Source organism: Dipodomys ordii, unplaced genomic scaffold, assembly GCF_000151885.1.
Source record: "Dipodomys ordii isolate 6190 unplaced genomic scaffold, Dord_2.0 Scaffold93, whole genome shotgun sequence".
Lineage (NCBI taxonomy): Eukaryota > Metazoa > Chordata > Mammalia > Rodentia > Heteromyidae > Dipodomys > Dipodomys ordii.
Genome location: NW_012267309.1, coordinates 2859277 through 2883034, shown reverse-complemented (window position 1 = coordinate 2883034; position 23758 = coordinate 2859277). Strand labels below are relative to the sequence as shown.

General features: G+C 43.4%; 1 protein-coding gene across 1 annotated transcript in view; it reads left to right on the top strand.

The window, feature by feature from the left end:
- Cenpp (centromere protein P) overlaps nucleotides 1-23248 on the top strand; it is a 183444-nt gene extending 160196 nt beyond the window's left edge. Inside the window, exons 5-7 of the mRNA XM_013026373.1 lie at nucleotides 21026-21105; nucleotides 22512-22603; nucleotides 22992-23248. Coding sequence (XP_012881827.1) covers nucleotides 21026-21105; nucleotides 22512-22603; nucleotides 22992-23107 — 288 coding nt within the window. The 3' untranslated portion in view covers nucleotides 23108-23248. The remainder of the gene's footprint in view (nucleotides 1-21025; nucleotides 21106-22511; nucleotides 22604-22991) is intronic.
- The last annotated feature ends 510 nt before the right edge of the window (nucleotides 23249-23758 follow it).

Below are 23758 nucleotides of genomic sequence, written 5' to 3'. Positions count from 1 at the left end.
CAGGTAACCCAAATGATTGTAAGTAGAAATTAAATTACAATATATGACCAGATTCTGGGGAGACACAGAGTAGAAGCATGGTGGGTCTGCCTCCCCACCTAGACAGTTGCACTGACACAGTCTGTCTGATGTAACTAGTTTGGAATTCTGAACGCTACTGAGGTCTTACAACATCCCAGAGGAACGCATGTGTAGTAAATTGTGGTTAATTTGGCTAATTTCATCTTTTAGCACAGTAGCAACAACCCCCAGCCTAGTTCCCTGGCATACAGCTATGCTCAAACCTTTAAGTGGTTAAGTAACCTAAACTTTGTGGGGGCCAGCATAATCAGGATTTGTCCTCTGATTGTTTCTGATCACAGAGATGTGGAGAGTGTGATGAAATTGTGGTTGTCCTTCCTTGTGCTACAGCAAACCCTTCATCCTCAGGCTAAAGCAACTTCCAGAGGACTTAAAGGGCCAGCAGCTCATCCTCCTCTGCTTCTCCCTGTTGTCTTCTCTTTCTCTCATTCCCACTATGGGAACAAGACAGTGCAGACTAGGACATTGCAAAGTAACTGCACACACAAGGAAAATACAAAATTGACTTAGTGAGTGCTGCAGGAAAGGCACCAGTTCTGAGTATAGATCTAAGAAGACATTAAGTTTATGTCTCAGGCTGATTCTTGGCTCAGAGAAAGCCTATCACAATTACAAAAAGAAATTAAGACACAAAATACAAGACAGGCACTGGTGGCTCATGACTTTTAGCTACTCAGGAGGCTTAAGATCTAATGACTGCAGTTCAAAACCAGCTCAAGCAGGAAGTTTGTGAGACTCTTATATCCAATTAACCACCAAAAGCCAGAAGGCATGAGTTCAAGCTCACATACTGGCAAAGAAAAAGAGACAATGGTAATTATCAAGACAGAAGAAAGAAAACAGACTGAAAAAAACTGAACCCAAATGAACTACACAACTTGTAGGTGGTGATGGGAGGGAAAACTGGAAGTGAGCAAGGGAAGGGGTGACATTGTTCAAAAAGAAATGTACCCTTTACCTGACTCATGTCACCCTCTGTACATCAGCTTTGTAATAACAAAAAAGAGAAAAGAAAAAACCCAGCCTATGGGACCTGTGGGACACCATCAAGCAGACTAGACTGACATCTACAATGCAGAATTTGTCACAGGGGAAAAGAGAAGGAGGCAGAAGACTTAAAGAAATTTTTGAAAGCACAAAGACAGAAGCAACTTGCAACATATAAAGAGTTCATAGTAAGATTATCAGTAGATCTCTCACCAGAAACTTTGGAGAGCCAAAGCCATGGGCTTTTTTTCAACATGCTAAGAAAGAAAGCCAGGCACTGGCAGCTCACACCTGTAATCCTAGCTGTTCAGAAGGCTGAGATATGAGGATCATGGTTCAAAGCCAGCCCAGGCAGGAAAACCCTACTCAAAAAGGGGGGGGGGAGAGGAGGAGGAAGAAGAAAAAGAAAAAGAAAGCTGGAAATGGAGCTGTGGCTCAAGTGGTAGATAGCTAGCCCTTACAAAAAGAAACTCAGGGAAAAAGCCCAGGCCTTGAACAAAAGTATCCTTTCACAATGAGGGAGACTCTAATTCTAGCACTCAAAAGGCTGAGAGAGGATGATCAAGTCAAGGAATGTCTTAATTTCTTAAATACTGAAGGTATCACCACCTGCACTGTAAGACATGCTCCAGCAGTTCTGCAGGATAAAATGATAGGATCCCAGATAGTAACTAAGTACTACCTAAAGAAGTAAGTTTCAATAAGAAAGTAAATGCTTAGTTGTAAAAGCTTATATTAATTTAACACCAGTACTCTCTGTTTTCAAAATAATTTGAGAAGCTAGCTGGGCACTGGTGGCTCACATTTGTAATCCTAGCTATTCAGGAGGCAGATATAAGGATTGTGGTTCAAAGCCACCTCAAGCAGGGAAGTCTATAAGAGTTCAAGTCCCAGGACTGGAAAAAAAAAGGTTAAAGGACAGTATCCATGCCCTGGGTTCAAGCCCCAGGATGGGGGGGGGGGGAGAGGGAGAAAGGGGTGGGGAGAGGGAGAGAGGGAGAGGGAGAGGGAGAGATTAGCTGCTTGAGAGCTATGAAGATTGACCAAAAACAAATCATTTGGAGGCTGATTTTTTTTGCCCTCTCTTTTATTGCCTATATTCTATCAGGATGTCCTAGGTACTCTTTCTGGGGAAAAAAATAATTCCTATTTCTATTCCATGCTTCTTATTGTAACGGTTTCATTGTGATTGTTAAAAGATTCTTGTGGTAAGGTGCTGAAACCCACTTCAAAGAAGCCCATGTATGAGAATGTAGATAGGAGGAAGACTGAAGAAAATTATTGTATGAAAGTGCAGAACAACTCACAAAAACTCTCAAGAGCTGGAATCAGGAATGGGGAATCTCTTCTCATCAACAAAATCTGCAGATTCTCAACCTCACTTTCTTTTTCTGGGGTTTTATATTGCCTTATCCCCACCACTTTCTATAACTCTAGTTCATTCTTTCAAAAAGTGTTGTCTTCTGCAGTACAGCTGTTGCTGTGTTGTCAGGCATGTGGCCAAAGGACCCATCTGTGTGTCTTCAAGTCTGTATCCTCAGTTCAAACAACTTCCCAGATGGGTGGTCTGGCTCTCAAGTTCAGATTTATCCAAGACATTCTTCTTAGGCCAGCTTGGATCATATGTCCATCCTGGTCCTAGTTGCAGCGTGTGCAGGCGTAGCTGGGTAGGAGTAATATAGGTTACTATGGATTGAAGCATATATTCAGCAAATATATGCTTAATATAGTAATATAGGTTACTATGGAGTTGAGCATATATTCGTCTGTGTGGACTGTCACTTGTTAAAGCCTTTGTAAAGAAGAGAAAAGTTATTACTATTTAATATAATTTTCTTCTGAATAGAACTGCTGTGTAATCTAATACAAGCTTTATACCTATTAATTTGCCAGAAACTTTTGATTATTTTCTTTTCCATTAATTCATTTGTAGTAGTATTTATAAGTGCTTCTAGGCATCTTATACTGTTTTTAGCTCTGTCTCATGAGAACTATAATTTGGTGTAAGATGCAAAGACAGTGCTTGGTTTGATTCTTAACTTTTTTTTCTGAATTAAAGAGATGGAGTTTTTTTCTTTTTCTTTGTAAGGTAATTTAAAAGCATTAGTTATAACATGCACTGTCCTCAGTGAGTATGAGTTGTTTGGCTTTCAAACTGACTAATTTCAAGCAGGCTTTAGTGAAATAAACAATAGTTTCTCTATGAAATCACCACATAGAAGCTGGAGGAGCTGTGCCATCATCTGTTTATGCTAGTATGCCATTTGGTGTCTATAATTCAGAACAGAAGTGAATTTGAAATGTTTACATGCTGAAAATAGCTTCTTTATGTTGTTATAAGGAAACTAAGTTGCGAGAAACAAAAAAGCCACCATTTAAAAGGCCAAATTATAAGTCTTTATTGGAGAGCTGGAGGACTGCTGGAGGACTGCTGGTGGACTCTTTTCTCAAAGACCAGCAGCCCTGAATGCAACTAACACAAAGCTTATATAGGCCAGAACCAAATAAGGTGAGTGGAATTAAACTTAAGGAAGTGTAGGACACTTAAACCTAATAGAAGTTAAATATAAACAAGCCATCGAGGGAAACAACCAGGAGCAATCAAGGGTCAATTATTTGGAAAAGCATAGACCCAGTCTCCTTACTTCATTGTCAGGAGGAGAGCATTCACAATGATTGAGCACTCCGTAGTAACCAAGTTCTGTTTATGATCTGGTGGCTCCGTAGTGTTTGGTGTTAAATAGGACAAATATTGATCACACCATGGTGATAAGTTAGTTCCACTTCCTTATACTATTTCAGCAACCCTACTGCTTTCTCAATCCTGGTACAGCCACTTCCTGAGGTACCATTGACATGACTACTATCTGTAGTACTGCAAAGTTTTTCCACACAAATCCAACCCAGCATAAGTCAGCCACTTCTGGCTACACTTGTGTGTGTGCATGCATGTGTGTATATTTATGCACATACACATGCCAGTGCTTCAACTCATGGCCTTGTGTTTTTATTTGGCTTACTTACAGCTGATGCTCTGCCACACCAGCCATGCCTCTAGTCTGGCATTTTGCTGGCTACTTTGGAGGTGAGGTCTTAGGAACTTTTCTGTCCTGGCTGACTTTGAATGGCGATCCTCCTCCTTTGAATTGCATCCTGAGTAACAAGGATTACAGGTGTGAGCCACTGGGTCCAGTTAACACATTGTTAGGAAGATAACACTAGTAGAGAATCAAGAAGCTGACTCAGTTGTTATTGTCTGATTGCTGACAGCCTCTTAATCCTTGCCCTCTGTTTGCCCCTTCTGCCTCACGTCCAGGCAAATTGATAGGAAAATTCCCATTGTGGTGCTAGCAGGCACTTACTGCCTCATCAAGCAACCTTCAGTCCTGCACTGGCTCCTCAGAAAGCCACATGCAAGCGCTACTTTCTTTATTCTTGGTGCACACAAGGCTGTCAGTCACGCTTTCAGTCGAGGTACCAAACCAGCTTTTGAATGAGGATGTCTATCCATGCTCTATAGAGCAGCCACACCAAATGTGTAGAGACAGCAGGGACAGCCCGGCCTGGTACACTGCTGCTAAGGGAAATGTGCCTTGCACTTCCCATCCCACCACAGCTGCCCTCCCTTTGCTGAGGCATTGTTCCTCCAGCCTACATGTGGTTCTGCTTGGGTGGGTTTCACCCATCCCTCAGTTAACACACATACAGTGAAACTTTAGCAGAAGCTACTTTATAGTAAAAACACATTTGCTAACTGCCTAGATAATTAGGTAAAAATGGATTCTCTCACCAAAAAGAAAAAAAAAAGACTTGTGTAAATATGGCCAACCATGTGACTACATCTACCCCTTGTACCATTTTAACTATACCGAGAGCTAGGTTCAGTATGGTATGTTTAAGGTGTGAAGTCAAGCTCAAAAGAAAGAAGTACAAAATTCCCAAGAGCCAATAGTAAGAAATCACAAATGCTGAGACTCGAGGCTCCCATAGACTTCAGAGCAGATGGGGCTCAGGGCTGGGGGGCTCCTATCCAGATGCCTTTGGTCAACATTGGGTGGTGTTTGGGGGATGAGAGCAGTGCTCTTCCCAAGATTTGGAGCCTTAGACACTTCCCTGTCATTGTTGAAAGGATGAAACTGCCAGCTAGCTTGGGAATATGCAAGGAAGTTTGTTACTGAAGGAAAAAAAAAACAAACTCAAAATCTCTGGCATAGGTCTGTATGTATGTCCTACCTAACCTGTGATCTAGATAGAAACCCAGGTCTAAAAATGGCTTAAGTGGTAAATATAATGAACTCCCTAGCTCTGCAGGAAGCCACCATGAAATTGTCCTGGAGGGCCATTTTTATAACAGTACTCACTGAACTGTCACAGAAAACATGCCTCTTACAGAAGGGAAGTGAGACTAAAAAATTATCCTTTACTTAAAAAAAAACTCCATTATGTGAGAATTATAGGACAATTTGGATAAGACTGTAAAAAGATACCAGAGTGATAACAGGACAAACATAAGAAAACAAAAAGGTTTTTTAAAAGCCATAAGGACAGGAAGATAATACAATGGAAATGTAAGAATATAGTTTAAAAACATGGAATAGAGCAGTTCAACATACATCTAATTAGAATTTTCAAAAATAAAGACAGGCATTATATTCAAAGAGGATTAGAGAGAGAGAAAAAAAAAACACCAGGCCTGGTGGCTCAGTCCTGTAATCCTAGCTGCTTGAGAGGCAGAGATTGGGAAGGTCAAGGATTGAGATCAACTTAGGCAAAAAGTTTATCATGCCCCATCTGAACCAATTAAAAGCTAGGCACACTAAAGTGTGCCTGCCTGTCATCCAAGGACTGCAGCCTTAGAAGGCCCACACATAAACATGAGACCCTATTCGAAAAATAAAGTAAAAAAAGACTGTGCATGGCTTAAGGTAGAGCACATAACCAGCACAAGTATGGTCTTAAGTTCAAACCCCAGTATTGCTTTTAAAAAAATCAGTTTGGAAAAGTTATAAAGTCCTAAGTATAGTAAATTAGAAAATAAAGAAAAAACACTAGACTTCCTTCCAACTCCGTAGGTTACCTTTACTGAACATTTCATTTATATGGAATCACATAATCTGTGACTTTGTGTCCTTGGCATCAATCATGTTATAGAAGACACGAGCATTGCTTTCTTTCTGTTGCTCAAGCGTGGACATGCCACATTTGCTTATCCATTCACCAGTTGAAGGAAATTAGATTATTTGAAGTTGTCCATAATGGGCTGGGAAGGTGGCTCAGTGGTAGAGCCTTGCCTTGCATGCCTGAGGCCCTGGGTTCGATTCCTCAGCACCACATAAGCAAAAAGGAAAAAAGCCAGAAGTGGCACTGTGGCTCAAGTGGTAGAGCGCTAGCTTTGAGCTGAAGAGCTGAGGGACAGCGCCCAGGCCCAGAGTTCAGGCCCCACAACCGGACCCCCCCAAAAAAAATGAAGTTGTCCATAAATAATAACGCTGCTGTAACTTTGATTACTGCATGGACATTTATTTTTTATGAGTGGGATTACTGGGTTGTATTGTGAACTCATGCTTGCTTCCTATGGAACTGCCAAGTTATGGTGATATCACAGAAAATGGCAACATAGGACACTCAGAGAATCAATGAGTCCAGCAAAACCCTCATAAACTGGCAACACTTGAAAACCTAAGCATTACCAGAACTCTGGGATCTGATGAAATGCCTGTAGAGACTAGAGGAGCAGGTGAAGAGGGGGAAGCTAGACTTCAGCAGGGCCTCATTCTCTTGGCTGCCTATCTTCTGTCATTCATCCCTATGGTAGCGATGACCACAGCAGTCCATCTTCCTGATGCATCTTGTGGGTGCCAGGAAACAAATGCAAACCTTCTTCAAATACTGTGGTTATATATTCTGACTTCCCCTGGTAGTTCCCAAAGGGACCAGAGCAGGGGCTAGTCCTTTCTGAGAAATACAACATCTATACACAGCTACAGAGTGTTCTATCTGTGCCTGAAGAACAAGCTGGGGCTGACGGGAAAGCAACAGGATAGATCCAAAGGTCCTAGGAAGGAAGCTTAGGAGGAGTTTCTTAGGGGAGAAAGGGGGCTTGAGGTGGCCTCCACATTTACCACGGGAAATACTGTAACATTGAAGCCTGAGACCTGCGAGAGGCTAAGGCTGCACCTCTGACAGGACCAGCAGGAGTGAAGGCTAGGGCACAGTGGTGGGCAGAGGGCCTCACACTCCACCTCAAAGCCAAGCAGCAAAGGCCTAGGAAGTTTTTTTGTTTTTTTTTTTCTCCCTGTGGGCTCTAGGCATCTAAGAGCTCTCTCAGTGAGGTCACTGGCTGACTGTGAGATAATACAGTAGACGTTTCAGTGACCACACACAAGCAGGAACAATCTTTGCAAAAATCATTAGGAAAAGTCATTAAACAGAAAACTGCAGCCCTCAGCAATCAACAGCAAATTCACAGGACAAGGGAGAGTATGGTTCCCAGAGCTACCATATTCTAGTAGTTAAAATGTCCAATTTTTATTTATTTATTTTGTCGGTCATGGGGCCTGAACTCTGGGCCTGGGCGCTGTCCCTCAGCTTTTCAGCTCAAGGCTAGCACTCTACCACTTGAGCCACACAGCTCTACTTCTGGCTTTGTCTGCTTATGTGGTGCTGAGGAATCGAACCCAGGGCCTCATGCATGCAAGGCAAGCACTCTACCACTGAGCCACCTTCCCAACCCAAATGTCCAGTTTTTAACAGAAGCAAAAATACAGGGCATAAAAGAAAAGCTGACAGAAACCAGCTTGAAGAAGCCCAAGTAGTGGATTTACTAGACAAAGACTAAAGGAACTGTCGTAACTCAGAAAAAACTATAAATGAACTAAAGAAAATAATATAGGAACAAAATGAGTATTAATAATGAAACAAATTATAAAAAGGAACCAAATTGGTATTTTCATACAGTGGAATAAACAGGTATGCAATAGCATAAAATAGTAAAGTATGGATGACTCTTGAAAATCTTTTTTTTTTTTTTTTTTGGTCAGTCATGGGGCTTGATCTCTGGGCCTGGGCACTGTTGCTCAGCTCTTCAGCTCAAGGCTAGAGCTCTACCACTTGAGCCACAGTGCCATTTCCAGTTTTCTGGTGGTTAACTAGAGATGAGAGTCTCACGGACTTTCCTACCCAAGCAAGCTTTGAACCGTGATCCTCAGATCTAACCCTCCTTAGTAGCTAAGATTACAGGTGTGAGCCACCAGTGCCCGGCGACTCTTGAAAATCATATGTTCAGTAAAAGAAGCTAGACACAAAAGATTACATATTGTATAGTTCTATTTATATGAACTATTTAAAATAGATAAATTCATAGAAACAAATGAGATGTTGGTTGCCAGAGACTAAGGGGAAAAGAAATGGGATTAGCTAGTTAATGATGTAGCTTTTAATATGAAATTAATGAACATGTTTTGGAAGTGGCTAGAGGTAGTGATTACACTGAGAATGTACTAAGTATTGCCAGATTGATCACTTTAAATGTTTAGTTTTATGTAAATTAGAAGAGCTATGGGCTTAAAAGGGTACCTAATGTACCTTCTCCCTCTCCATAGTTCTCCCCTCAAAACATGGTGTCAGAAATAAAGTTATTTACAGAGAGAAAAAAATGTTAGTTAATTTGTCAGACAAACCCTCAGTGTTTTGTTCTTGTTCTCTGCAAAAAAGATTAGGTAATCTTTTTGTTGTTGTTTATTTGTTTCTTGCTAGTCCTGAAGCCTGGGCCCTGTCTTAGGCTTCTTTTGCTCAATGCTAGCACTCTACCACTTGAGCCACAGTGCTATTTCCAGCTTTTTGCTGTTTATGTGGTTCTGAGGAGTCGAGCCCAGGGCTTCATGCATGCTAGGCAAGCACACTACCACTAAGCCACATTCCCAGCCCAGATTAGGTAACAATATCAGAGAGGGGGTGTGTCTCTCCAGCCACATATCTCTAGAAGTCCCAGAGCTGGCCCTGAGTTAGTGATACAAGAGGATTCTCCCTGCCAGAGGTGTGTGTGCAGCCCATAAGGAGTGAACATAAAATACCTGCATTACTAAGAAATGGAAGGGGACAGTTTTTACTCTGCCTGTAATATATACATACCATTTCAGGATTTAAGAAAAACATCTTTTAGAAAAAAGAAAAAGGAAACTTGCACATCGTTTTACAAAGCAGCTACTGTGGCAACAATGTGTAATCCCCCACTTTCTGCACTCTCTCCACACTTGTTATTGTCTATCTTTTCTTGCCATAGCTATTCCAACCGTGTGAAATGCTTCTTTATGCTTTTAAGGAAAAGCTGAACTAAGCATCCTGCAAATTCTTTTTTCTTTCAAGTTATTTATTTTTTTAATGTTTTTGTCGGTCCTGGGGTTTGAACCTGTGCTTGGGCACTGTCCCTGAGCTTCTGTGCTCAAGTCTAGTGTTCTACCAACTGAGCCATAGCTCCACTTCCTGCTTTTTGTGGTTAATTGGAGATAAGAGTCTCACTGACTTTCCTTCCTGCGTTGGCTTTGAACTGTGATTCTTAGATCTCAGCCTCCTGAGTAGCTAGGTTTACAGGTATGAACCACCAATCCCCCCCACTCGAGTTATTTATGATAGCTCTGTCGGTGAACGCCTGTCTAAGCTACTTGGTCTTATACAATGTAATTGTAGTCTAAGTTAAGAATAATCACATGTTCACATTTCCTGATTATCAGTTTTTATCCTATTTTCATAGGTTGTATAATAATAGTGTATTTGTCTGATAAACAGAAACTATACAGTATCACCCTGGACCCTTCCTCCTCCCTCCTCCCAAAGGGCTTATTATTTCTGAGAATGTGCTGGTTGGTCCCCTCGGTAGAAGCTTGGCGACTAAACCCTTCTTCCATGTAGGCTATAGTTAGGTAAATGCTTTCACATGTCCATAAGTGTTAGCATAAGCCAGTCATTTAAGAGCACGATATGGGAACATCATTATCTCATTCACCCACTAAGGGTGTGGGACAGAAAAGACCCGAAGATCTCTGCAAGTGCTCCTGAGAGATAACTGTAGCAGGGGAGTAGTCCTCTGATGGGGTTTTTGGGGTACAGAATCAAGAGGGCTTCTTTCTCTGATTCTGCTCCACATAATGGATTATTAAGCACTGTCGAACTGGTTCATCTCAATGCATTGATCTGTTTTGTAGGAGCAAATGACACGTCTCCTTTAGTCTTCATACTTAACGCAGTTGCACCTATAATCCTGTTCCTGTTACAAATGTATAAATAGTCACTGCGCTTAAAGATACTTAATTGTTAAAAACATAATAGAACTCCTGTTTGTTTCAGGCTAAAAGGTGTGTTTGAAGAAGTTGGAGTCTGTCTTTTGGTTGCTCTCCCTTTAAGAAAAGAGTGGACAGCTTGGCTGCCTTGGCTCTGGCTCTCTGTTTCCATTCCTCTTGTTGGCCCAGCTCTGCACAATCAAAGTTAGCCGTTATGCAAGCCTGCAGGCCTCAGGGACCCTTGTCCTGCTCAGCCCTTGAGCACAGCATCTGTGTGTTTCCAAATAAAGCTAAGAACTGTGCAGTCCTTTTCCTTTTATTTATTTATTTTTTTGGTCAGCCTTAGCTTCTGGAAACTAGTGTTTCTTCAAGTTTATTTAACCCTACAAGCTAGCTGAATTACTTTTTAAAAGATGTTTATTATTTTTAATTGTCACAAGTTGAATTATTAGTAGAGGAAGATTGTAAAAGATAATTAGAACCAAGGTGCTAGTGGCTCACATGTGTAATCCTAGCTACTCAAGAGGCTGAGATCTAATTATCCTGGTTCAAAGCCAGCCTGGGCAAGAAAGTCCGTGAGATTCTTATCTCCAGTTAACCATCAAAAAGCTGAAAGTGAAGCTGTGGCTCCAGTAGTAGAGTGCTAGCCCTAAGCAAAAAAGCTAAGGGGCAGCACCTAAGCCCTGCATTCAAGCTCTAATACCAGCACACACACAAAGAAAAAGGCTAGAAGCTCACAAGTATTGAAGCACATGTCTACAACTAAATCTTCATCTAATGAAGATTTCTAAGTTGACCCATTTATCTTACTGTAGTTACTTATAATTGAGCCTAATTATCATCATATAAGCATATAGAAAAGGCATATATAAATTAGTACAGCCATCAGAGCTGCAGAGCAGGAAACAGAATATGAGCAGTTTCCAGAAACCTCTTCATTCCTTCCCAGTCATTCCTTCCCTCAGGCAAACACTCTCGGGACTTCTATGGAAGGACCCATCTGCTAACATGGAGAAGGCCAGTCTTGGGCAGTGTCCTAGGAGGCTGAGCTTAGTGTGTAACTCCAGACAGTTCTGGTTGCTATAGGTGCTCTATTGTATGGACATGCCACAAAGCATTCCTGAGCAGTCCCTGTTCTGGTCATTTTGAGCTGGGCTGCTGTGAGTGGGTTAGCACATAGTCAAAAAAAATATATATATATACATTACATATATGTATTATATATACATGTATTATATATATGTATTATATTTAGGCTGGACCTGATGAATCATAGCGAATATATGTCCCATATTGCCCGGTAGTTTTCCAAAGTAGCTGTGCCAGTATATCCTCTCAGCAGCATAGAGGAGGGTTCCAGCTGCTCACACTTGTTTCAGCACTTTTTTTAAAGCTGTTCTTAGCCATGTAAGTGTGCATGTAAAGGTAACCTTTTAGTCTTAATTTGCATTCCCCTATGCAGTGTTTACTTTGTTCACTTGTCAATACCAGCGTTTAACCCCATGCCTGTGTTTTTTTATAGGGCCATACAGGGAATGAGATATAAACCCAATTCACAATGGCCTAAGGAAAACAGAAATAACAGAAACAAACTGCTTCTGTAGCTCTAGGAGGGCGGGAGTAGTTCTGATCATGAGAGTGGCTGTCTTTGGAGAGGGCCACCCCCAGCTATCCAGCAACCCCTAAGGTACCTTTCCCTGCACCCATATCTCAGTTTCAGGAAGCTGTCTGCTATGGGTGAAGCACTGTTAGTGCTATGATGAACTGGGTTGGGCCTGAGCATAGATGATCAGAATTTGTCCTCTGGGCAAAGTAAAACCGGTCTGGGGCCATCTGCCATAGAGTCACACTAGGGACACCCCTGTTCTGTCAACTCATTTTGAATGAATAAGTCAGTTTAAGCTTATCATATTGTGCAGGGTGATCTGATGTATTTTTAATAAGGGTTACACAAAGCCATTTTAGGACAGCAGAGGATTTCCTTCTGCCTTTATTTCCCCTAATCTAAGAGAGATTCTACACTGAAATATTAGTGGTTATAAAATGTTTTGCCTGTCCGTGGATGACCTGCTGAGTATATAAATGAAAACACAGTAGTTGCTACTCTTCTATTATCTCCTTTGAGTTTTAAGGCAAGCCCATAATAAGCTGGTTCCTTCCTCCTGCCTGGGCCAGCAGTGAAGGGGAACAATGATTAGTGCTTGTGGAGCTGCTCCTGTGGTCTGTGGCCAGACAATGAAGCAGGGATAATTCTAGGACCCAAATAAAAACTACGCATTTGTTCTTTTTTTTTTGGAGGGGGGGGGTCCGGTCGTGGGGCCTGAACTCTGGGCCTGGGCGCTGTCCCTCAGCTCTTCAGCTCAAGGCTAGCGCTCTACCACTTGAGCCACCAGCTTTTTTTTTCTTTTTGGCTTATGTGGTACTGAGGAATCGAACCCAGGGCCTCATGCATGCAAGGCAAGCGCTCTACCATTGAGCCACTTTCCCTGCCCCACATTTGTTCTTAAAATTATTTTTTTCTGTGTATGCCAATCCTGGAGCTTGAACTCAGAGCCTAGTTACTGTCTCTGAGCTTTTTTGCTCAAAGCTAACACTCTACCGCTTAAGCCATAGCTCCACTTCCTGCTTTTTTTCTTCTTTTTTTTTTTTTTTGTCGGTCGTGGGGCTTGAACTCTGGGCCTGGGCGCTGTCCCTCAGCTCTTCAGCTCAAGGCGAGCTCTCTGCCACTTGACCCACAGCACCACTTCCAGTTTTCTGGTGGTTTATTGGAGATAAGAGTCTCACAGACTTTCCTGTCCAGGCTGGCTTTGAACCAACCACGATCCTCAGATCTCAGCCTCCTGAGTAGCTAGGATTACAGGCATGAGCCACCAGCCCCCAGCTCACTTCCAGCTTTTTGGTGATTGATAAAAGAGTCTCTTGGACTTTCCTGGCTGTGCTAGCTTCAGATCCTCAGATCTCAGCCTCTTGAGTAGCTAAGATTACAGGCATGAGCCACTGACACCTGACTTGTTTTTTTATATTACTGGGGTTTGAACTCAACGTCTTGTGCTTGCTAGGCAGGGTACTCTACCGATTTAGCCATGTCCTCAATTTAACCCTTCTAAAGTGGCAGTAAAAGCATGCACAGTAAAGAAGAGAAGCAGTAAAATGTTGGAAGCTAGGAAGCAGATGAAAATAGTGTTTGGTTAAGACCAAAGAAAGACAAAGAAGCCTAGTTTGCTCTGTAGTGTGTGGGCTGGGGAATGACAGGCAGCAGGCGCCTCTGACAGAACAGGGTAGTACAAGGACTAGTTGACAGTCTCTATAGAAGACTCCCTCATGTCATGTCTGTCCCCACCATGGTGGCAGTCCAAAAAGACGAAATTCTAGACTTGGGACCCACAATCACTTTTTTGGGGTATGTTCCAGTCCAGAGGCTTGAATTTAGGGCCTAGGCACTGTCCTGGAGCTTTCTTGCCCAAGGCTAGCCCTCTCTCACTTGAACGACAGCACTACTTGTAGTTTTCCAGTGGTTAGTTGGAGATAAGGGTCTCACAAACTTACCTGCCCAGGCTAGCTTCGAACCACAATTCTCAGCTTTCAGCCACCTGAGTTGCTAGGATTGCAAGTTAAGCCACCGATGCCCTGCCCTCCTTCCCCTGTCATTTTTTATAACCTTCCCTACAGCAATAACTGAGTTTTTAATTAAAAAGTAATAATGTACAGGAATTGTCTTTCATTAGATCTTTGAGATTAATACATGATTTTTATTTGTAGATGGCACTAGATAAGGCATATATGAACAAGGCTTTTTGAAAGGTATTTGTTCTTTCCAACAACTGTTTTGTTGCTACTTGACATCAAAGTCAGTCACCAGCACCACATGGAATCATGGTATAAGATTACTGTAAGAAAACTTAACCCATTGATTACAACTGCACTTAAATTTAGAAATGTTAGATAGTATAGAATGTTTTTGAACTTGGGTTTTAGAATCTTGAGTGCTTTAGGTCTGAGTTTACTAGCCTGTACTCCTTCATGAAACGTTGGTTTCATGAAAATTGGCATTATTCCAAAGATCTCTGGGACTGCTAGGAATCAAAAGTCTCCTGTTTGTCACATGTGAAGGTACTGTGAAAGCTAAGGCTCAGTGAACCAAAGGATTTGGGGCTAGAGTGATTTGTCTTGTGAAAAAGAACCTGAAAACCTTACACTTCTCCTGACTCAAAAGTCTATGATTCCACTGAAATGAGACCACATTAACTTTAAAATACAACTAATTTCAGACTTAGACATTTATGAAATTTAGGGTTTGAGTTTAAACCTTAGTAATGATAAAAATTTTCCAGTAAATATCTGTAACATAGTACTCTCATTGTCCATTATGCTTATTAAAAATTATACAAAGAGAAAAATGTGAAATTATCTCTCTATATATGTATATCCAGCTTCCTAATTACCATTCCTGACTCCATGAAACTGACCTGCCTTTTTTCATCCATGGTCTAAGAGGGTAAGAATTACTTCTCAAAGCAAACAGTTGCTACATGATTAGCTTAGAATGACAATCTTAGAAAACTACTGGGGACAACAGTGAGATTCTTCTCTAGTAGATCCTCAAGGAAGGCCAGGAGTTTTAAGTGTATTGCCTTAGACTAACTGCAGGGGTGTTTCTTGGTCGCATAAGTTAGTGGTTTTGCTTGCTTATCTCCCCTTTTCATTCTAACACAGAAAGGTACAGAAGATTATCTGGATCCCCGTACTCCTTTGTTACTTCTTTTAGTTCTACTTGCTGCCCAGGGTCCAGTCTTATTAGTAACTTGTGGGTTTCCTAGGAAAATGCTAGAGGTGTTTTCCAGCTGATTTGAGGTGCAGCTTTTTCCATGTATGGGCTTGGAAGGTAGCAGGGCTCCTGTTTTCCTGTGCAAGCAAAGGACAGGACCAGCTCTCAGTCCCCAGCGGATCTCTTAAGTCCAGGAGGAGGAAGGCACACAAGGTCAGGTCAGCAGTATACCCATGTTTCAACAAAACCAGAGCAGTGACCAGCCATGTGCTGATGGTTCACACCTGTAATCTTAGCTACCCAAGAGGCTGAGATCTGAGGATCGTTATTCAAAGCAAGCCTGGACAGAAAAGTCCATGAGATGCTGCTCCCCAGTTAACTAGCAAATGCCAGAAATAGAGTTGTGGCTAGCCTTAAGCAAACAAAAACAAAAAACTAAGGGTTCATGCCCAGGCCCACAGTTTAAGCCCCACTACTAGCAAAAAGAAAAAAAAAGAAATTTCCAGTAAGCAGACCCTCTTGAAATAGTTTACGAATAGGAAAGAAATGCGGGAGTGCCAGAAGGAGAGATTAAACAGGGAAATACCATTTTGTTTTCTTAGTGGTGTGCCATCGAGCAGGATCAGAAGATAGGGTGCCACGTGACTGTCCACAGATGTCCTGCCTCCCAAGATGTAGTCACTATGAATACCAGATATTAACGCAAAACATAAATGAAGGTTAAGAATGCAGTTATAAAGGCGTCCTAAAGAGTATTTGTAGCTTTGAATTCAAGGGAAATACTTGAAAACTATAAGGAAGTTAGAAGAAATAGTTAGGGGAATGAAGGAATTACCATGGGAATTTCACCCCTTGAGTTTTAAGACTCATTTTGTCGTTATTGAAAAGCACAGAAACTGTGTCTTAACTAGACACTTATATGAATCCCAGGGACAAGGAGGTGACAGAGAAGAAAGCTCATCTTAGGCTTGGGGACTGAGGTCAACAGGAGATACACAAGCCTCCCTCTCCCAAGAGAGCCCTGGCTCAATGATCGCTATGTCCTCTGGAATGATTGGGTAGTGAACATTGTTTTTTAATCTGCTCTATTTCCTAGGGTCACTTCCCAAAAGGAAATTTACATGTGTTTCCTGTGCTCCATGCACAGGGACATGTCCTGATTCCCTTCCACCCAGTGTCGCCTCTAGCTTCCCAGCTGGCTTGTCTGGGCTGGTATTTTGTCTCAAACATCTTACAGTGCCACAAGTTGCCAAGATCACCTCACCCCTAGGATCTGCGCCTTCTGCACAGTGTGACTGGCCTGAGCAGACTTTGTAGCCTGGACACACTGAGCTCCACCACTGCAGCACAAAAGCAGCCACAGCTGAGCCTGACTAGGCCAGTCAAGTGCAAATAAACACTGATGTTTGACCTCCAGTTTTCATAGGTCACAAAAGCCTTTTTTCCAACCAGTTTTAGCTTGTGAGCCATACAGAAGCCAGGGACATGGAACCTCCTGTGTTGTCCCCATTCTGGTCTTCCTAGTGACATAAGCTGCTCACTCGGGCTGACTTGGCTATTATTAAAATTCCCAAAATCTTTACTTCAAAAATGCCATTGGACTCTATTTCCAATGAATTGGATCTCTCCCACCCCAGAGGTCCCCAGGTTCCCACTAGTTCATCCCAAAACTGTGCAAGGAGTGGATAAAGGGAAGAAAGGCCCCTCCTGGAGTTGAGGCACCGGGGGTGGGGTAGGGCTCATGCCTGGAGAATGTCTGACACAAGCCTGAGCAGGTTCTGAGACATCAGTTCAAGATGACCCTAGGCACACCCAGGCTGGGCCTTCCAGTCCTGGGAGCTTCATGTTCATTTTCCCAGGTTCATCATCCACCGTCAAGAGCTTGTTTCAAGGGCTTGTTTGTTTTTCTAAGCAACATTTAGCACACATTTTTAAATTCCCTCTGGAACAGCAGTACTTGCCACGACGTCCTCAGCTGTTCCCAGTTATTTTCATGTATGCTTCTGGCAATGCCGGTCCCAGAGGAGCTTGTCGTGGATGCTGAGTTCATTGTTGACGGTGTCTAACCTCCAACCCCCCCAGCCCTCCAGGGAGATGTGAACACTTCCTGAGCTGCGAGCTCTGCACCCATTGTTCTTCACAAGCAGATGACTCTAGGCTGCAGACGTGTGGCTGGGCCTCTGTTTTTTATGTGTGTCTCAAATCCTCAGGACTATGTCCAGGAAAGTTCAGATAATTTGGGTTAGAGGATGTAATTTGGCAATGTAACTCCTTCATTCAGCTCTGTTTATGTTATTTCATGTAATATTTACTTGAAAATTATAGTTTGAGAGAAAATGGTTGTAAGTCCACACTATTAGACTTGGAAATTCAGTCTTTCCATCCTCTGTGTAATCAAAAGATTTAAAGGTCAGCACTGTCCATCCAGCCGGACAGCCTGGGGCTTTGTTAACATTTCAGTTGGATGGTATGTGGACATTTTGCTTTCCCTTGCAGAGGCTGTACTGATCTGGAAATTGATGTAGAATAGCCAACCCTCCTCTAGTTTATGACAGTCTGAAAACCCTGTCTCCCATCTCCCCAACGGACTGTAGCCTGATTCACATGACCAAAAAGTCCAGAGGACCCATTTGCATTAGGGTACCAGTGTCTGATGGATAGTGTCTATGTTGTCCCCATGGTTAGAGGTTTTGAAGCTAGTGCCCCCCTTCCTGCTGCAGAGGAGCTGGTGGTGAGGTTCAGCGGGCACTGTTGGATGGTCATGAACTGGCTCATCAAACACGGAACCTCAAAGGATGAGGAAGGCACAAGACAGGAAGATGGCAGACCATACCAGCCTGGCATATCTGGCAAGGCCCTATCTAAGAAATAACTAAAGCAAAAATGGCTGGAGGCATGGCCAGAAAGAAAAGCACATGTGGGTGGTTCCTCTTATACAAAATACCCAGAATAGGGAAATCTACCTCTACTTAGGAAAGTATGTTAGTGACTTGGCTGGGGGCAAGAGTTTCTTTATGGGGTAATATAAACCTTCTAGAATTAGAAAGTGATGAGGTTGTGCTTATTACCTTGTAAATATACCAAAATCCACTCAACTATGCCCTTTAAAGAAATGAATTTGTTATACAAATATTTTTTTAAATCATTGAGTCAGTGAGAGAATAACCTGTGGGAAAACATTCGAGATAAATCAATGGTCTATGGACATCCATAATGCCCACAGGATTCAACGGTTCACCAGCTACTACCATTGCAGTGCTGTGACTGAAATCTAACACAGAGGCTTTCTGTAAAGCATCAAGAAGCCACGGCACCAGCATGGGGTCTCAGGTGAGACAGACTGGATCAAGTTGCCAGCATTCCCACAGCCATTTTCCTTTCATAAGCCCCACAAATGCAAACTCTCACAGATGGCCAGCACCTGAATAAACACCATCTAAATCACAGCCTTGGCATTCCTCAGTGGGGCTCAGGACCTTCCCTGGGGCCCCAACGCAGATAGGCTAGTGCCTGCCTGCTGGTTAGAACTCACAAGGCTGGGACAAGACCCCTCCTATAGCCTTCCAGTACTTTTCCTCCAAACCACAGCCATCACACTGTACCCAGAACAGATTCCCAGGTCTGAGACTGACCTTTGAGAGCCTGGCCATCTAAGGTCCTTTGCAGATCAGGTTTATAGTTTGTTGTTGGCACTAGGGATTAAATTCTAGGCCTCTCCTTTGGCTTTTTCACACTTCCACTTCTGGCTTTTTTCTACTGGAGGTAAGAGTCTATCAGAGTTGTCTTCCAGGCTGGCTTTGAACCTTAACTCTCAGCTGTTTGAATAACCAGGATTACAGGTGTGAGCCACTGGTGCTCTTAGATTTATAGTTTTCTGAATAGCCTTTTGGTGTGCAAGCATTTTTCCCAGAAGGTATTCTAAGCTATCCTGTACATATCTCTGCCTTATCAGGTCTTAACCCTTGGCCAATTTGATTGTCTTTTATCAATGTGAAATACAATGATACCTAAAACTGGGCGGGAAGGTGGCTCAGTGGTGGAATGCTTGCCTTGCATGCATGAGGTCCTGGGTTCGATTCCTCAGCACCACATAAGCAGAAAAAAAAAACAGAAGTGGTGCTGTAGCTCAAGTGGTAGAGCGCTAATCTTGAGCTGAGGGACAGCACCCAGGCCCAGAGTTCAGGCCCCACGACCGGCAAAAAAAAAAAAAAAAAAAGATACCTAACACTTTTCATCACAACTCCTATCCTCTCCTGTGCTAAGCTAGCTGTGCACTTCTGCTGAGACTTGGACTTTACAGTACTTCTGGTTACCTGTGATTGTAACAAGGCTTCCCTCTTGATGTCCACAGGGCTATCCTGTCAGCTCTTAGTTGCTTCCTTCTATTCCTAGCTGCGCTCTGGGACAGAGTTACCTCTCAGCGAATGAAACAGGATAGATGGAGTGACACTACTATTGCCTTACACAGATGGGACTTTTCACACAAGTCCAATTCTTCAGAAGCGTATGCTGAGTGTCTGACCTCTTCCCAATATCCATATTTCTACTTTGGGCTTTAAAAAAAATTTTTTTAAGGGAATATGCTTGCTTGTTTAGTGAAACTTCTCATCTGAATTCTCTTTTGTTTGGGGGGCGGAGATCTGTCCTCTTCCACTTGGAGGCTCAGCCTCAGGCCCCACACTGGAGGCAGCCCAAGCCCCCAGCCCTCCCTGGAGTCCTACAAGCTGCCGCCAAGCACAGCTTGGAAGCTAAACTGCCACGTTCACACACTCTCCTTTACATTCCTCAAACAGTTGTTATTAATTAGGAAAAGGCTGCTGTTTAAAACTTAACCAGTACTTTCCACTTAAATCACTGAGATATATATTTTCTCCTAAAACTTGTTTTGCTGAAATTAGTAATTATCTGTAAGCGTACACCAGACCCACTCCAGTTTTGGTGTCTGGATGTGCTCTCTGTTGGTGGCTTCATGGAGCACTGGCAGCTGCTCACTGAGACGGAACTGGTTCTTTTAAATGTCTGACGCATCTCTGTCCCCATACAACCTCATTTGCTAAGCTGGTTCAACCCAGCAAGCTCTGGCCCCAGGTCCCAGCCCTGCCCCCCGGTCCCACAGGGCTTTCCAACTTGCTGCCTGCCCTTTGAAGCATCACCTTAGGCCACCAACCCTCCACCAAGCACCGAGTCATATGAAAAAAGTCTTTCAAAGGCTGCCCTTAGGATCTTGCATTGTTGAGTCCGACATAAGACCTCTCATCTTGCAGTGTGTCCTCAGAAGAAAGGACAGGCATTTTGGGGCCACTGTTTCTTACAGAATAGGGCTTCTGTTTAGACACCTATAAAGCAAGCACTGTCATAATGACATAATCTGATAGAAGCTCCCAGGATAACAGATGCATAGACATAGTTGAGTCGTCATGTCATGTGAGAGGAAACCTGCAACCAGGAAGTGACACAGCATGTGCTTCCACCACGGTTGGGGTACCTGGGGGGATCCTGCCTGTGCCAAGAAGTATACCAGGTTTAGGTGTGTTGGGAGCTTTCATTGTGGCAGAATGGCAACCACTGCCTTCAAAGAGCTTCCATTTAGAAGGCCTTGATGGCAGATGCCAAAACCCTGAACTTCCTGATGGGAAGTGGCTGAAAAAAACTGGCAAGTTAGAATGGAGTCGCACAGGGGTTACCTACCGGAGGTGTTAACCCTGGGAAAGGTGACAATAAAGGGAGCCTGGAAACCACGGGGCAGTAAGATGATGACTGGATGGTGGCCAGTGAGGGCAGGGGTTCTAGCAAACAGTACGTATAATACCTAGATCTCAACCCCAAAAGTGTCTCTGACTGGCCAGTCAGTGGCCCTGGACCCAGCCCCATGCTCCCTCAAGATGATCTGCCTACAACCATTTCTCTCCCCATACAGGACAAGTACCCAAGCACCGTGCACCTCTCAGAGGGGCCCAGCTCACACTGCATGGAGATCCGCAGTGCCAGCCAACCTGGGTAAGTACACAGCACCATAGCCTTACACCCCTGTGCAACAAAGATGAGCTGTAGAAAAGCTAAACATAAAGCACTGAATGAGGACTGAGCACCATCTATGGAAAGCAATCATAGTAGATACTCAAACTTTGGAAGCAAGCCAACTCTGCTTCACTCCGTAAATTACCTAGCAGAGGAAATTTAGACTAGAAATGAGTGAGGGAAGGACAGGATGACGAGTGGAGCTGTAAAAGGCCAGCACGGGATAGCACTCTACCTTACCAGGGAAGATAGAAATCTGTGTATAGATCCACTGTTACTACAGAAATGAAAGACAGGGAGCAGGAGCTCATGGAAAGCCCCTGAGAAGCTAAAGGTGGAAAAGCAAGCACCCAGCTCCCCTTAGCAGCTGTTTCCCTTCATCACCCTCAAGCCCATCATTTTCTCTCATCTGCCATCCTCTTGCCTCTGCATGTGCACCTGTGTATCTGTGCACGTGTGCTTCAGAACCTGCATGTGAATGCTCAGCCATGCTTTGTTCTCAAGCCTTTAAGGTTCTTGCCTTCATGTGACTGCAGTTCACCGCTCATGGTCTACTAAGTGAATAGACCAAAATGTCTGTTACATTTTTCAGGTCTGGAGGGTCTGGGCTCTCCGTTCCAGTTTACTTCTCCTTTCATGTTGCATAGAGGTTTCTCCTGGGTGTAGATACTGAAATTCCTGAATCATGGAGTGGTGTGTGCACAGCTGTCAATGCTAATAAGCCATTGTCATCCCCACCAGCAATGCCTTAAGAGTTCCTGTTGCAGGGCTGGGAATGTGGCTTAGTGGTAGAATGCTAGCATGCATGAAGCCCTGGGTTTGATTCTAGAAGTGGCAGTGTGACTCAAGTGGTAGAATGAATGCTAGCTTTGAGCATGAAGAGGGCTCAGGGACGCGTTCAAGCCCAGGCCCCGGGGCGGGGGGGTGGAGGGGGAGGCCTGTTGTTGCACATCCTCTTGCAGTGAGTACAAAGCTGTGGCCCTGCTTTCCACCATCCTGTGGACTCATACTTGGTCTTCCTCCATGGACAAGTACCTTTAAAAGCAGGCAAGCCCAGCAAAGACAGATGGAAACCAGGTTGCTTACACGGTTTTGGTTTTTTTGGGTTTTTTTTGTCAGTCGTGGGGCTTGAACTCTGGGCCTACGCACTGTCCCTCAGCTCTTCAGCTCAAGGCGAGCGCTCTATCACTTGAGCTACAGCGCCACTTCCGGTTTTCTGGTGGTTTACTGGAGATAAGAATCTGAGGGACTTTCCTGCTTTGAACCTCGATCCTCAGATCTCAGCCTTCTGAGTAGCTAGGATTACAGGCATGAGCCACCGGCGCCCGGCTAAGTTACATCTTTTAATCACACTTCAAAAGCACTGGATGTTTGGTCTCTCTCAGGTTTGAATTGATGGTGGTTTGGAGGATACAAATAAATGAAGAAGGAAAGGTTTTGCCAAAGCTGGATCTCCTTACCAAAGTCCCTCACCAAGGTAGGCCTCGGTGCCCAAAGCCACTGTGTGTCTCATCTGGTTTTACATTGTGAGAATAAAAAATTTCATTAATATACTTTAGCTACAAGTTTTTAAAATAAGTTTAGGTGCTTGCTTGCCAACGGCTTACTCTTCTGCATATAAGTAAATTTTGCCCTGCTGAGAAAAAAATTACACACATACACACACACACACTAACCACTCCAAGGGTTTGTCTCCTCTGCCCTCCCAGGCTTAAAGAAGAAAAATTCTAGCCTGGAGCTACAGGTAAAGTTTCCATTCCACTCATCTCTATCCTGTTTCAGGCTTCCATTTTCTGTCTGGAGGAAGAAAGGTCTTGGTGACACAAATACCTTGGTTTATTACCCAGTTTGTGTTTTCTCCACAGCCCTCCAACTGGATAAGAGGAGAGTCATAGAAACTGCTCCACTCAACTTCCGTACCCTACTAGGAACACTGGGAATTGAAGCTGCTCTAGAGAGCCTGATAAATTGCTTTGTATGAGAAACGACTAGTTCCCAGAGGGCTAACATGCTGTGCTGAGTAAGATGCAAGCGACTTAGACTGAACATGAATACTCAGAATCTACACCCTGAGATATGCTGCATGTATACAGCCATGGTACACTAGATGCAAACTCTGACATTAAAAATACAGCAATTTAAATACAATGTCAGATATTCACTGTTTTTATTTTATTTTTTAAACCAAGAGTGGTTTTCTGTCCTTGGATAGATATGGAGGAGCTATGCCCTGACCTCCCCCAACTCCTGCCACCAGGCTCTAGGAGTAACTACCAATGAGATTTCATTTCCTAAACATTCCTCCAATCCCAGGGGACCCACACCCAGCCACCAGTCTGCAAAGCAGTATCTCTCACCAAGTCCTGATGTTCTTGGTCTTCCACAAAGGAAAGTAGGACAGTTAGCTTTAAAAACAATGCCCAAGTCTGAAGACCCGCTCCCAGGCCAGGAGTGGTAGTCCACGCTTGTAATCTCAGCACTCAGGAGGACTTTAAATTCAAGGCCAGCCTGGGCTATAGCAAGACTGTCTCAAAAGAAAACAAACAAACACACACACACCTGGTTGAGTTTGTGGTTTAGTGATAGTGTACAAGACCTTGGGTTTCACTGCTACCATGCCCCACAGACCCAC